This window comes from Cariama cristata, unplaced genomic scaffold, assembly GCF_000690535.1.
Source record: "Cariama cristata isolate BGI_N322 unplaced genomic scaffold, ASM69053v1 scaffold19922, whole genome shotgun sequence".
In the NCBI taxonomy this organism is placed as follows: Eukaryota; Metazoa; Chordata; class Aves; order Cariamiformes; family Cariamidae; genus Cariama; species Cariama cristata.
The window spans coordinates 8,887-23,870 of NW_009605770.1; the positions used below are offsets into that span (position 1 = coordinate 8,887).

Here is a 14,984-nt window from a genome sequence, read left to right on the forward strand (position 1 = left end):
AAAGGGTAAAAGTGATTTATCTGCAGCACCTGGATTTGTACTAGAAGATGGAGATCCCTGACCTATGGAAAATAAGCTAGGTGGATTTTTGATCTATGTTCTTAGAAGCTCTTCCATTAAATGACACCAAATCTGGATTATTAACCAAAATATGCACATCTAATGTGACCATAACTTGAGAAACCAAGCAGACTTTTTAAAGTGCATTTAACTCAGAAACCTTTTTAGACCTCATAAGGAATGGGTATGTCACCTTGTTAAGAAGGAAGAGTTGATCCAACAGGGTTGGTGAAGAAAAGAAATAGCAGGAAAAAGACATCTCTCTCAATATGATGTTTTCAGTTATTCAGAAGCTGAAGGACAAGCAGTAAGAGGCAGGAATGATTGGATTGGAGAGGGGGGAACAGCCAAAGCTGGCTCTGCTCCACGAGAAGACTTATCCTGTGTTGATACTTAAGACTTCTCACTTTAATTGGAATTTCTTACTATGACTTTGTGAATTACTTTGATGTCTTTACATGTCCCATAACTGTTTAAAAGATGATTGTTGGGTTTTCTGTTTGTTCCAGTTGCTGACTTGGGACATACTTGGTCTTATATTTCTGAATGGCCTTGGATAAAGCCCATGTTAATAGGACAGATAACGGGTACATGAGTTTCCTAGGTGTGGCCAAAATGAGAATGACATAGCTGAGTCACAGTTGTTTTGGAGGAAGGAAGGAAGATGTGGATGTGGTCTGTACAGCAGGGAAAGGAGGAGATTTGGAGCAAGTGAGAGGAAAAGAGGGGGATGGTCCTGTGGTTGAGAAGATGGAGTGGAAAGACCTTTAGAAAAATGATTGAGAGCTTGACCTTAATATTACATTTTAGACTTACAGCAGCTACATGATTGCAGTTGTTCAAAGTACAGCAGAGAAATCCTACCTGACTTACTTTTATGTAGAATATGCGTAAGATGAAGGCGGTTGACCTCAGCCAAATACCACAGTGGGATCTCTGTGGCTTACAGTGAGGATACGGGCTTTGTGAACTGTGAGCTAATCCACTTCGGAAATAGAAAGAACTGGATTTACTGGCTGTATGTTTTGAGCGGATCTTAACAGATCACAGTTACTTTGCCTTGTTTTGGAAACTAGTGAGGCCAATTTTGCAATTTTTGCAAGCTTGTGAATCAAGTCACTTGATGGGATCTGTTTACTGCTTTTCGATCGCAGAACTGCAAGAAGAAAGCAGTATGTGAATTTGAATATCTGGTAGGTTGGATTTTGTTCAGACTAGAAGCTGTGCTGCATGTAGGCATTATGCTTGTCCAGGTGTTCAAAAGGTGGTAGCAGATGCTTTGTGTAACTTCAGGTCTGTTTGGTCTGACTACAGTGGTGCTACGTTCTAGGGCAAGATTATTTTGGGGAAAAAAGGATAATTAAATAGGTGTAGTTTATACCAAATTAATCTGATATACATCATCTATAATTTATTTTTGGAGTGGAGAAATGGGTAGATCCTAATCTCCTTGATGTTCAATGAGATGGTTGTTGGAGTGGGGAACAGCTGTACTGAAGAAGTTGAATTACGAGATTGGAGCAGAATCAGGTAAAAGAGAGGGAACTGCAAGTGAGGATGGGTTGCTTGTGAGACCTCCCACAGGATGGCTTTAGGATACCTCTGCAGTTAATGTTTGTACTAAAGACCTTGGAGGATGGATGTGTAGATAAAATTTGCTGAACCAACAAAGAAAGAAATCATGGAAAATTGGGAATATTTTACAGGAGGACCTAGATGGTCCTGAAGATCGAGTAGCAATGGGATGAAGCGACTGAAAAGCAGAATGTGTGTCTTTGGTCATGAGAAGACTCTGACAAAGACGACACAGTTGTGCAGGGGATGTACGTTGATCTGCAGTGCCGGTCAGGGTTCCATTAATACTTGCTGTCACTGCTAGAAGATAACCTAGCTGGAGAAGAGTGTATTGTTTTGTTTATCAGGGGTAAATTGGAATAAGTGAGGGAAGAATGACCAGAGAAATGGAAAGACTGTGCCTTAAGGGGAAATTTAAAAAACCTTTATGAGTTATGAGTTTAGCTTGGCGAAGACCTGGTAAATTAGGGTGGGTCTTCTTCAGTACTGAAGTAGACACAGTATTAAGGTGAGGGTTGCGGTACTTTTTTTCCTACCAGAAACTAAATCTGAAAAAAAGAAGTGCTTCCTGTACTTGCAGGGATTGCCCTGGGTGATTCGTCAGCATCGAGCAGGTTTTTGTAGCCTTTTTCAAGGCTGGGCTCAAGTTACAGGAGATGACCAAAACCCATGCAACTCCCGATGCCTTCATTTTAGATGTGCTTTTCCTTAAAGAGTGAGAGGGGATACAGAGGATGCTCTCTATCTGATGTGGTGTTTATGGAACAGAGCTTTTTAAATTTAGGGGCAACGATGCAAGAACAGACGGAAATAGATTTACACAGAACATTAGAGGATAGTCTGTAATCATCAGAGGAGTGAATTCTGGAAGACATTTGCAGCAGAAGTAATGAACAAAAGACACAAACTGGTTTTGAGATGGCACTTATTTGTTTTTTTTGGCAAGGGCAGACCAGTGCACAATAACATGTGCAAGAATTCAAAGTACTTCCTGACCCTCTGGGCATAATTGTCCATCTACTGGTAACCAGAGATGTTTCATACTTTTTTTTTTATGTCTTTTGTGACTTGGCCATCCAAAATCCACTGAGATAGCTAGGAACTTGAATAAACTACAAAATGTAAACTAAGGATCTTTGAAATTTCTCAGACCTTTGTGCTTTTGTTCTCCCCCCTCTTTTTCTTCTTCTGTCACCCTTTGTTTGCCCAGTAAGAATTTTTCAATGAGTCGTGACGTATCCTGCTTACACATCACCTGCACTGGAAATATTTAAAAGCAATTTTATTGCTACCTTTTTCTTCCTTCCCCCTCTTAAATCAGTGCTTTATAATTTATTGGCTAAAACTTGCCAGAAGGTAGCAGGACCACATGCTGCACTGGTAATTTGCCATCAGCAAAGTAGCAAGAAAGACAGCAGCGTACCTCTGCTATTTTTCCCTTCCCCCTGCCCCTCCCCGTTAATGTTCTAATTTAGAAAACACGAGGATTGATTATCAACAAAAATTCCCTTGGCTCCGTGAAGCACTGCTTTCTCCCTCTCCCAAACCAAGGGTGATTAATGCAGTCCTTAGGTACTAGCGAGGATGGGTTTTGTTTTATATGGAAATTTTCCCTCTGGATTTTGTAGAAGTGAAGGGATGGAGGATGTTATGATGAAAGCATGTTGAAGGAATGGAGCTCCAGGCAGGGATCGCTGGGAGCACAGACAAAGAGATGAGTGGCAGGATAGGAACAAGAGCCTGCACCCTGAGGCCAAAACAGAGCATCAGGATGAGGAGGAGGAGAGACTAAGGAGGAAGAAAAGCTAGGGTGGAGCTCCACAGTCTGCTTAAATTAGTGTGTGATCCACTGCCACACAAAGTGACAATTCCACCCTCTCCTCCTTCCTTGCCCATGCTTCCTTGGCTGACCCTGGTGGTCCTGCAGCCCCTGGGGGACTAAGACCAGCTTGGGGGAAGAGGAGAGTGACACAGGTGCAAATTGGGGACCAAGATATGGCTGAGAGCAAGAAGGAGGGGACAACTGGAGGCAGAGGCAGAATCTATCTCAGGTAGGATGGAAACTGAGGCTGGAAGCTGGTGTCTTCTGGCACCAAAAGGGAGGTTCCTGCTCCTCTGTTCTTTTTCAATGTGGACACCAATGATGCTGCCAAGGGCAACATAGTGGATATCAAAAGTGTCTGCAGAGCTCTGGGCGTGATGGGCAGGGGCATGAGAGCGCAGCTGGTGGTCTGCTGCATCCTGCCAGTGAGGGAAAATGGTGTGAGGAGGAAGTGGCCCTCTGAAGTGTCTAACATTAATGCACGCAGCATGGGGAATAAATGCGAGGAACTGGAGTTCTGTGTGCAGTCACAGGGCTCCGATCTTGTTGGCATCACAGAGAGGTGGTGGGATGGCTCATGTGAGTGGAATCTTGTGATGGAAGGACAGGCCAGGAAGACAAGGAGGGGGAGTTGTCCTTTATGTGAGGCAGTGCCTGGAGCTCTGCCTGGGGATGGGTGAGCAGCCAACCGAGAGTTTATGGGTTGGAATTAAAGAGCAGACTGGTATGGGTGACATTGTAGTGGGTGTCTGCTATGGGCCACCTGATCAGGAAGAGCAAGGGGATGAGGCTGCCTACAGACAGTTGGAAGTGGCTTCACATTCACAGAACCTAGTCCTCATGGGGGACTTCAGACACACTGATATGTGCTAGTAGGACAACCCGGCAGGGCGTAAACAGTCCAGGAGGTTCCTGAACAGCATTGATAACTCCCTGAGCCAAGTGATAGGGAAGCCAGTGAGGAGAGGTGCTCTGATGGACCTCATACTCACCAACAAGGAAGGTCTCACTGGGTGTGTGAAGGTTGAAGGCAGCCTTGCCTGCAGTGACCATGAGGAGCTGGAGTTCGGGATCCTGAGGACAAAAATCAAGATCACAACACTGGACTTCAGGAGAGTAGCTTTAGGGATCTGCTTGAGGCAGTCCCATGGGATAAGGCCCTGGAGGGAAGAGAAATCCAAGAGAGGAGATTGATATCAAAGGGCCACCTTGTTCAGGCTCACGAGTGGTCCATCCCAACAAAAGCAAGTCATGCAAAAATGCCACAACGCCTGGATGGATGAACAAGGAATTCTTGGCAAAACTAAAGCTTAAGGCGGCAGTGTATAGAAAGTGGAAACAGGGACAAGTAGCCTGGGAGGAATGTGGAGGCACTATCTTGAGTATGCAGGGATGATGTAGGAAGGCCAAAGACTACCTGGAATTGAATACGGTGGAGGTTGTCAAAGGCAACAAGAAGAGTTGGGTTTTTTTGAGTAGATAAGTAGCAAAAGAAAGACTAAGGAAAATGTGGGCCCAGTGCTGAACGAGGTGGGGAACCTGGTGACACAGGATGTGGAAGAGACTGAGGTACTGAACACCACCTTCACCTCAGTCTTTACTAGCAAGACTGGCCTTTGGAAACCTAAGTACTTGGAGACCAGAAGGAAGGTCTGGAGCAAGACGACCTGTCCTTGGTGGAAGGAGATCAGGTCAGGGAATACTTAAACTGGACATACACAAGTCCATGGGTCCTGATGAGATGTACCCATGAATGCAGAGGGAGCTGGCAGTGAGGCCACTCTTGATAATCTTTGAATGATTATGGTGATTAGGAGGGGTACCTGAGGACTGGAGGAAAGCAAATGTCACTCTGTCTTTGAAAAGGGGCAAGAAAGAGGATCCACGGCAGTACAGGCTGCTCAGTTTCATCTTGTTCCCTGGGGAGGTGATGAAGCAGCTAATTCTGGGAACCATTTCCAGGCACTTGAAGAGCATGAAAGTGATCAACATAGGTCACCAAAGGGAGATCATGCTTGACCAAGCTGATAACCTTCTATAATGAAAGCATTGCCTTGGTACATGAGAAAAGAGCAGTCCATATTGCCTGCCTTGGCTTCAGTAACACTTTTGATGCTATCTTCCATAGGGTCCTTGTAGAGAAGCTGATGAAGTATGGGCTGGATGAGCAGGCAGTGAGGTGACTTGAAAACTGGCTGAATGGTTGGGCCTGGAGAGTGGTGATCAGTAGTACGAAGTCTAGTTGGAGGCCAGTAATTAGTGGTGTAGCCCAGGGGTCAGTACTGGATGCAGTCCCATTCAGTATCTTCGTTAATGATCTGATGGGGCAGAGTGTACCCTCAGTGAGTTTGCAGATGACATGAAACTGGGAGGAGTGGCTGATAAGACAGAGGGTCATGCTGACACCCAGAATGACCTTTGCAGACTGGAAAAATGGGCCAGGAGGAACCTCAGAGTTTAACAAGGAGAAGTACAAAGTCCTTCCCATGGGGAAGAACAATCCCATGCACCAATATATGCTGGAGGCCACTGTGCTGGAAAGCAGGTTTACAGAAAAGGCCGTGGGGGATCCCGGTGGACACCAAGCTGACCATGGGCCGGGAATATGCCCTTGCTGTGAGGAAGCCCAATGGTGTCCTGGCTGCGTTAGGAGAAGCGTTGCCAGCAGGTCAAGAGGGGGGTGATCCTTCCCTTCTTAGCACTGGTGAGGCCACAGCTGGGGAGTTGTGTCCATTGCTGGATTCCCCGGCACAAGAGAGACATGGACATGCTGGAGAGAGACCAGCAAAGGGCCACAAAGGTGATGAAGGAGCTGGACCACCTCACGTATGAGGAAAGGCTGAGAAAGCTGGGACTCTTCGTCCTGGAGAAGAGAAGGCTTGGGGGGATCTTATCAATGAGTAACAACACCTGATGAGGAGGGTAAAGAAGATGGAGCTAGGCTCTTCCCAGTGGTGCCCAGTAACAGGACCAGAGGCAATGGGCACAAACTGAAACACAGGAGGTTCCCTTTGACAATAAGGAAACACCGAGCGTTGGCACGGTGTGGTGAAGGGTCCAAGGAAGTTGTGGAGTTTCCATCCTTGGAGGTGTTCAGAAGCCATCTGGTCACGTTCCTGGGCAACTGGCTGTAGGTGGACATGCTTGAGCAGGAGGGTTGGAGTAGATGACCTCTGGAGGTCCTTTCCAGCCACAACCATTCTGTGACTGCCCCTTGGGTGGCAGGCACTCATTAGATTGGCAAAAACCAGTCATGAAATCCCGGGAAGCAAGAACCTACTGGTAATGATGGGGCCTGAGAGAGGCTGTTGGAAGGGGTGATAGGAGGAGTTTACTGTGCATCTTCCTTCTGGAGTGGGAGCTGAAATATTTTAGTTGGGATTAGCAAATAAATGATTGGTCAAGGAAGAAGAAAATCAGTGAAAAAGCAAAGTGATTGGTGAAGATCATAGCAAAAATGGCAGTTAAACAGCTGTGTTACTGTCTGTGATGGGATGCAAGGCAAAAAGGAGTGCAAGGTGTGAAGAAAGAGGCAGAGTTGGGAGGCTGTGAGATGGGCATCACCACTGATGGACAGGCAGAAGTCAGCCCTGCAGGGTGGAGGGAAGAGCAGAGGACTTTAATGTTGCCATCATAAGAAAGGAGAGGGGATGTGCGTGTAGCCTTAGGGGTTATACTGATAACTTGAAAGTGGAGATGTGAAAACTCAGTGTAATCCAGTAAGTGATTGTTTTAGCAACTGGGAGTTCAGATTTCAAGTCTCAATGCAAGAGGTAGCGCGAGTCATTGGTGGCTGTGATACGTTGACCTTGGCTGGCCATTCCATCACTCCCCCTTCTCAATAGGCGCAGGGGAGAAAATATAAGAAAAAGCTTGTGGGTTGAGATAAGGATAGGGAGATCACTTATCGATTACCATCACAGGCAAAACAGACCTCACTTGAAGAAATGAATTTAATTTATTGCCAATTAATTATAGCAGAGTAGGATAGTGAGAAATAGAAAGCAAGCTATAAACACCTGCCTCCCCACCACTCCCTTCTTCCTGGGCTGAACTTCACTCCTGACTCTTCTGCCTCTGCCCCCCGAGTGGCACAGGGCAATGGGGGTTTTGGTCAGTTTATAACACTTCATCTCTGTTGCTCCTTCCTCCTCACGTTCTTCCCCTGCTCCAGTGTGGGGTCTCTCCCACAGGAGACAGTCTTTCACGAACAGCTCCAATGTGGGTCCCTCCCACAGGCTGCAGTTCTTCACGAACTGCTCCAGCATGGGTCCTTTCCATGGCGTGCAGTCCTCCATGGGTTAGAGGGGGGACAACCTGTATCACCATGGTATTCACAGTGGTCTGCAGAGGAATCTCGGCTCTGGTGCCTTGAGCACCTTCTCCTTCTTCACCAACCTTGGTGTCTGCAGCGCTGTGTCTCTCACATCTTCTCACTCATCTGTCGCAGCTGCTGCACAACATTTTTTACCCTTTCTTAAATACGTTATCACAGCGGTGCTACCCTTATCACTGATGGGCTCAGCTTTGGCCAGCAACAGGTCCATCTTGGAGCTGGCTGGGGCTGGCTCTGTCTGACATGGGGGCAGCTTTTCGTGTCTCCTCACAGAGGCCACCCCTGCAGACCCCCACTACCAAAACCTTGCCATGTAAACCCAATACAGTGGGTCAGAAGAAAAGATGTGGAAATTGAAATTTGTGAAATTATGGCTGAGGTCATAAAGAGAAAAGAGCTACAGACTGAGAAAATTCAGAATTAAGCTTATTTGATGCAATATTGTCCAAGATCTGTGATGGTGGTTTTTTCCATTGCAGTTCCACTTTGTTTCCTAAAACTCAAGTTTCTAAGTGTACACTGATGCTTTAACCAGGGATTTTTTTTCCAGGGAATAAGGTTTTAGTCAAATGCCTTATTTTATAGAGGCTTGAGCATGCTGGTGTCTTGGGATGATTTAGATGTGTGTGTGTATGTGAGTTGGTCTTGGTGAAGGTCTGAGGAGGACACTAGCTTTGGGAGTGTTGGGCAGTGAGTGAGGGGCAGGAATACAAATTGAGAGTGAACAAGGTTGACAGGAGGAGGGGGGATGCAATGATGAGGCTGAGGATGAATAGATGTGAGGGGGAGTAAGCTGGAGATAGCAGAAGAGAGGATGGGTGGGAATAGTTCACCCTCACCTAGACTGAAGGGTGTCTCGTGGTCATGTCCTTTAGGCTGAAGGCCAAGCAGACTCCCTCAGTGGTATTGGCTCCTTAGGTCAACATCTTAAAATAGGTAACTATAACCAAGGAAATAAAACTATCTTTGCTGTGCTTGGGTATGATAGTGTAAGAGTGTATAGGAGTTAAATAGGATAAAATGTCTACATTAGGACTGATCTTGACACATATTCTGTCACTGAAACTTGAATGAACTGGTTTTAGGGTATCAGTTAAGTTCTAGATTTTTCTTCAAATTAATAATCTTGGGTTTCTGTTGTAGGGTTTTTTCATCTACAAATTGAACATGCTAATGCAGCGATGCCTATTCATTTAAAGAGAGCCTAGGGAGGAGTATAGTTTAGTTATCACAAGGACAGCAAAATAAATTCTCTGCTCGCCACTTCTCCTCACATTGGTAAAATTTTGCGTAGCAGTGTTGTAACCTGGATGGTTAAAATAGACCAAATCAAAAATAATCCTCCAGGCATCTGGCTCTTGACTGTAGCATGGCCCAGCAAACAGTTGTACCAGTGGGAGGAGGGGAAGAGGAGCACAGAGTTGCAGAGATGAAGGTGTTGAGACCAGCTGTGCTGCCAGAGCCAGCACATCATGCCACTACATACTGGAGCATCTATGCTGAAGGATGCAGGTTGCTGGCATTTATCCCAGTGAGGCAGTAAGTGAAAGCTAATGTGAAGTTAAAGGTTAACTTAAAGTAGTAATTTGCTGCTATTTTTTTTATAGCAGAAGCATCCTGCTAATCTCTAACTGCCTGCGATCCCTTGGCTGCAAAAGTGTCAGCTGCCCCTGCAGCTCTGCCTAAAGTAGAAAAATAAAAGCTCGTAAAAGGCTGGATTTGGGAAGAACTAGGACTTTGGGGCACCGCTGGAGGGGGATTTTTCGTTTGAATATGTAAAGGACAGGCGCTCTTTAAAACATTTACATTCTGAAAATATAATTTCTGTTCCCCTTTAACTGTTTCACTTTGAGTCCTTAGTAAATTTTTTTTTAATATAGAGATCATTAGGCTTATGAATCCTTTCTTCTTTCATAGCCCTGATCCCATGCCTTAGGGTTGGTGCAGCCCAGTGTTTTTAGCTGAAGTTGAAACTACATGATGATCATATCAAGGAGGACCCTTGTAGTCTGGGAACATCTCTTAAATAGTTGTGAACTTCACCAACATCACTTAACTCTCTATAACAGCAAAGAGACTCTAAAACTGACAAAAAGTTTCTTTGCTTGTGCTGAAGCCAGTTTCCTTTCCGCTTGCACATTATGGAGTAAGTGAAGGCAAAGAGTTTTGCGTCTCAAGTTCAGCTTCAGTGATGCATTGATGGGGATAGTGCCCTTGCTGCTCACAGGCTTTACTGAGCAAGAAAATTGCCTGCAGGAATTTTGTGGTGATGCCTGTGTGTGAGAAGACGGAAACTTGCTCTGACTGTCTGATCCGGGGTGCTTTGCACTGCTGGCGGTTAGAAGGAAAACATGCTCATGAATGGATCAAATTTGATGCTGAGTCGTGTAGTCAATCCTTTCAATGAAACAGAAACGTTAATGGTGCTGCCTCTAGGCAGGCACTTTCCAGAGCAAAACTGTGTTAACTATAAATTTCTTAATTTGCAAACACCTCTGTGGCCACAGGGTTGGGTTTAATAGACAAACTTTTTTGGAGCAGTACGTTTTTTCAACCTTCGCTCTACTTCAATGAGTATTTTAATATTTTTCCTCTTCTGAAGAAGTTAATAAGTAAAAATGGGAATAAAATCAAGTATTCTGAAGTGGCTGAGCTTCTGAGAATTCGCGTGCGTGTGTGTGCGCGTGAATGTGACATCTGGAAGAAAAGCCCAAGTGAAATGTGGCAGGCGAACCAGAATTAAAGAAAAATTGTAATAACTAACTCTTGATTAAAGTGTAGTCTATAGGAGTATATGAAAACCACAGACATTACACAACTCAGAATCATATCCTGGTAATATGCTTTAGAATTAACTGACTAATGAATGTCTCAAATTGCTGCCAGACTTCTTTGAAAAGTCATGGAAAACTAGGAGAGAGATAAAAATGTGACATCTGGAACCAAGTTACAATTTCTCATACAAAGCAGAAGACTTGCAAAAGAAAAAGCCACTCTGGCTCCAAGATGAAGCCTTCAGCGAGGAAGCCCACATGCGACTGCCTGTTTGCTTGTGACAAATGCCGCAGCTCCTGGTGTAAAATGGACAAGTAGACCCTCCCTCATATAATACCTCTGGGCAGGATTTCTGGCCTCGCATCTTCTACAGGTGTTAAGAAAAGGATGAGCGTGAGCATAAAGATGCTGGTTCTATTTTTTTTTTTCCTCCACTGAACCTTGTTCAGCTCTACTGTATTCCGTGGTTGATTCATTGGAAAAATACAACCTGCCATTTTATTTTGCAGTCACTCAGTCCTGCATGGTCTTTTTGCATTTCTTTGTGGTCAGTTCTTATCTGTAACGTGCTGAGTTACTGAGTTATGATCATCACTCTTTGCTGTTTCGCAGCTCATTTCCCTTTCCCAGATACTTTGAGACTATTTTGAAGAGCCTAAATCCCAGCAGAACTTCCTGGGGATCTTCCTCCATCAAAAAACCGACTGCTTATTCCTTTCTTCTAACAAGTTTATTTATCCAAGCAAAAACCTTCCTCTTTTATGCTGTGGCAGCTTAGTTTCTTTAAAATCCTTTACTGAAGGGTGTTGCAAAACCATTTGGGAAATACAGGTAGCCTGACCCATCTACAGGTCAGATCTTCCTTACCCACGTGGTTGTTGATTCCTCTGGAGAGCTCGGATGGGTTCATGAAGCAGGAAGGGAGAAGCTGCATTGACTTTTCCCAAGTACAGATGTAATGCTGGTTAAAAATGACAGTTTTCCTTATTCTTACTAATTCATCCTTGTGACTCATTGCTCTTTGTTTTGTCTGTTTACTCCCTAACTTCTTGACTCTTCCATAAGATGGTCTGAACTCAGAGGCTTGGGCTGTTTTTTTTGTCCCCCCTGCGGAGTGTGGTGTCAGCATGGGAATCCTTCCAGCTTCTTCCCCAGCATCTGCAGATGCAGTAAAATCATTTAGCCTTATCCTTGCTGAGTCTTTCTTTTTATTCCTGTATCGTGTGTACACATTCTCTGGCAGGCTTCCTGTGCTTGCGGAGCCTGCGGAAGATAACCACTAGTTTCGATGCCTCTTGCTAGCTGTCCCCAAAACTTTTCTGCCCTATGTTAGCACATTTTTGGTCCCCACTGAGCCTTTCACCTAACAAGGGAGGTGACTGGATCTCGCTGCTCCTCTGCCGTATCCTGCACATCCCCACGCAGCAGTGCCTAGGCATGGAGCCCATTAATTAATCAGGTGATTTTGGCATATTTTAGATCCAGCAGAAGCACACACAGCAGTGAATATTCAGGTTTTCAACGTGTGCTGATTGCCAGGGTGCCTTTGGGGGCAGTGGGTATGGCATGCTGGGGAGGAAGAGGTCAGCCCCAAACTGTTTCTTTGCAGACTTAAACTCGAAACTAAATTGGCTTCGACAAGGCAGGATCTGGAGAGAAGATGTTTCTCGCTAAGTTACAAGGGCAAAGGTGCGTTCAACTTGTGGTTGTGCTGGGTCTGCCTTAAATACTAGACGAGATCAAAGCGAGAAGAGTCCTGTTTTAACAATGCCAAGAAGTTAAATTTACCATTGCAAATCAAAACCCAGTTAGGAAAAAATGCCATAAAACACAATAAACCTGCCCTGAACATTGATTTCTTCTTCTAGCTCTTATTTGGAGATTTGAGAGAGCTTTGGAGAATTTAAGGTCCCGCCCAGCTCCTCGCAGGGAGGTGCTGGGGGCTTTTCTATTTCCCATTTTCCCGTTCCCATTTATATTTCACAACTCAGACCATGCCTCAGTAGTAGTTTTTCCTTGCTGAAATTAGGGGGCTTCACCAGCATTTGGGGAAGGGCTGAAATATTGAGTTTATTTGGGTGCGTGCCTGGGAGTTCTACAATATGCTTTCTTCCACCCATTTCTCTCTTTCCTGGGGAAACCTTTCCTCCTCTAAACTTAGGTTGCAACATGTCTCAGATCATGTGTCTGAGGCTTTTGATGTTTTTTGCAACTTCTGCAGTTTCATCCTTTGAGAGCCTATTTTTTTTTATCCCCCACCTCCAACCCCTTTTCAGGTTTGTCATAGCTTTGCATTTTATTATAAATGATGCTTTCTATTACCTGCAGTGTTTTTGACAGTTCCTGATGGATATTATATAGTGGAGCATCACAGAAATGCTGCCTGAAATAGCAATGATATAGAAAATGGAGTTGGCCCTTAATTTCATTTTATTTTTTTTGTCAGATTTAGGGGCTTCTGTCCTGGGTTTCTACCCTGGTTGTCAGCAGTGAAGTCTGCAGGGCTGGGATTGTCCCATCTGTGTGAGCACATGCTACATTAAAAGCTTTGTTCGACCATGTAGACATACCCTCTGGTACGACTTCTCACCATCTCTGATCTAATGAGCCCTGTAACCTTCTTTAACCGTAGCGGAAGAAATGATGTAGTTAAATTACCTGATTTGGTAATCCATAATTAGCTGCTTGCTGTAGTTCATTCTTAAGCTAGAGTTAGGAGCAGAGGAGTAATTTTGCATGGGTTTATTAATGACAGAAGAGAGTTTGAGCTCCTAAAGGGCTCAAGGCTGGAGGGCTGGTATTTATTCCAGCTCTACTCGTGCTTAAGCATGAAGTAATGTGCATCCTACAGAGGATGAGTAGCTGCTTCTAGGCTTTGAAGGAATACAGAAGAGTCGAGACACCTGTGAAAAGGAGCAGAGGTTTGACAGCTGTTGAAACTGGGATGGTATGTCCACATGAAAAACTTTACATGTCAAGTAAATGATGCTGCTTCTGCAAAGCAGTGTTGATAGTAAATGTGGCCCTTTTAAGGGTAGGGAAAAAGAAATGGATTTCATAAAGAGTGCAGAAACAGTGAGAGAAAGAGTCTTTACATCATTTCTAGTTATCAAGAAGTTTCTATAAGGGTATCATAGCACACGTGGTTTGCGGTCTTTGAAAGTTCAGATTTCATCTGGTCCAAAGAAATTTTGTGAGACACAACTGTGGTTTTGGTGGGGAAGGCTGCTGCACGTCAGGACTACGCTGCATTCAGCAGTGAGGGTTTTGAATGGGGGCGTAATGGAGTTTTCCTGCTTTTCTTGGGTGATTTTGGTGTGGGGTGGTGACTTGTTGAGAAAAGTGCTTTTCTTCTCAAGTGCCTTAATGCAGAAATGAAAGCAGTGACCAAGTAGAACATCTTCAGAGCTAAGAGGTGAAAGATTTTGTTTTCCTTTTTTAGGGGAAAAGGAAATAAACCACAGAGGACATGGTTTAAGAATGGATACTGTCATTTGGAATGGCTAATTGTGGAAGGTGTTAGGGTGGTTGTGGAAAAAGATGATAAGGAGGCTAGCCGAAGAGCTTAGTAGAGTTAATGCTAATACTAGAGGAATGTGCTGTAGCTTCCTCTAAACCTTTAAGCTTTCTAGTGTGAATTAGGGGGATAAAAAACAAATAGAGAATAACTAATGTAACCTTTCTTTCATCAGACGTGTCAAGTGTGCCAGATGATGCTGCCCAACCAGTGCAGTTACTGTGCTCACCAGAGGATCCACGCTCACAAGTCTCCATACTGCTGCCCGGAGTGTGGAGCCGTCTGCCGCTCTGCCTATTTCCAAACTCATGTCAAGGAGAACTGCCTGCATTACTCCCGCAAAGTCGGATTCAGGTTTGTGCAGCTCCAGAGGGTCTGTGCCAAGATGGCGAGAGTGAATGGGAAGCGAGGATTTAGATCTTTGGAAGTGTGTCTTCCTTACAGCAGAAATGAAAGAGGATGTAGCCCCAGCGTGGCGTGGTTTTCTGCATGACAAAACACATTTTAAATGGGGAATTACGGATTTAAGAGGAGGTTTCTGAGAGCAGAAATGATTTTGAGGCAGCTGTACACAGAAAGACACTTGTGTTGTATTCAAGTTGCAGACAGGCATCTCACGATTGATATTTACAGCAAAAAGATTGCAGATCTTAATCCTCTAAATTTCTTTAAGGTTTGAACATATATTTACTTCAGTTATAATGGACTGAGGGATGTGTGCCTTCATGAGAAGGGCATAGATTATTTTCTTGTATGCCCATCTGACTCTCCCACTTCTCATGAACTGAGACAGATGGAGGAAAGCTCCCAAGGTTCTGGATGCAGTGGTGTGAATGTGCATGCCTTGTCTTTTCTCCAACCAAATTGATTGCTTTAATAAAAGACATTACTTTTCCCTA

General features: G+C 44.6%; 1 protein-coding gene across 1 annotated transcript in view; it reads left to right on the forward strand.

The window, feature by feature from the left end:
• Nucleotides 1-14,984, forward strand: part of ZNF592 (zinc finger protein 592) — a 38,590-nt gene that overhangs the window by 8,401 nt on the left and 15,205 nt on the right. The window contains exon 3 of the mRNA XM_009696121.1: nt 14,261-14,439. Within this exon, the coding sequence (XP_009694423.1) occupies nt 14,261-14,439 (179 nt within the window). The remainder of the gene's footprint in view (nt 1-14,260; nt 14,440-14,984) is intronic.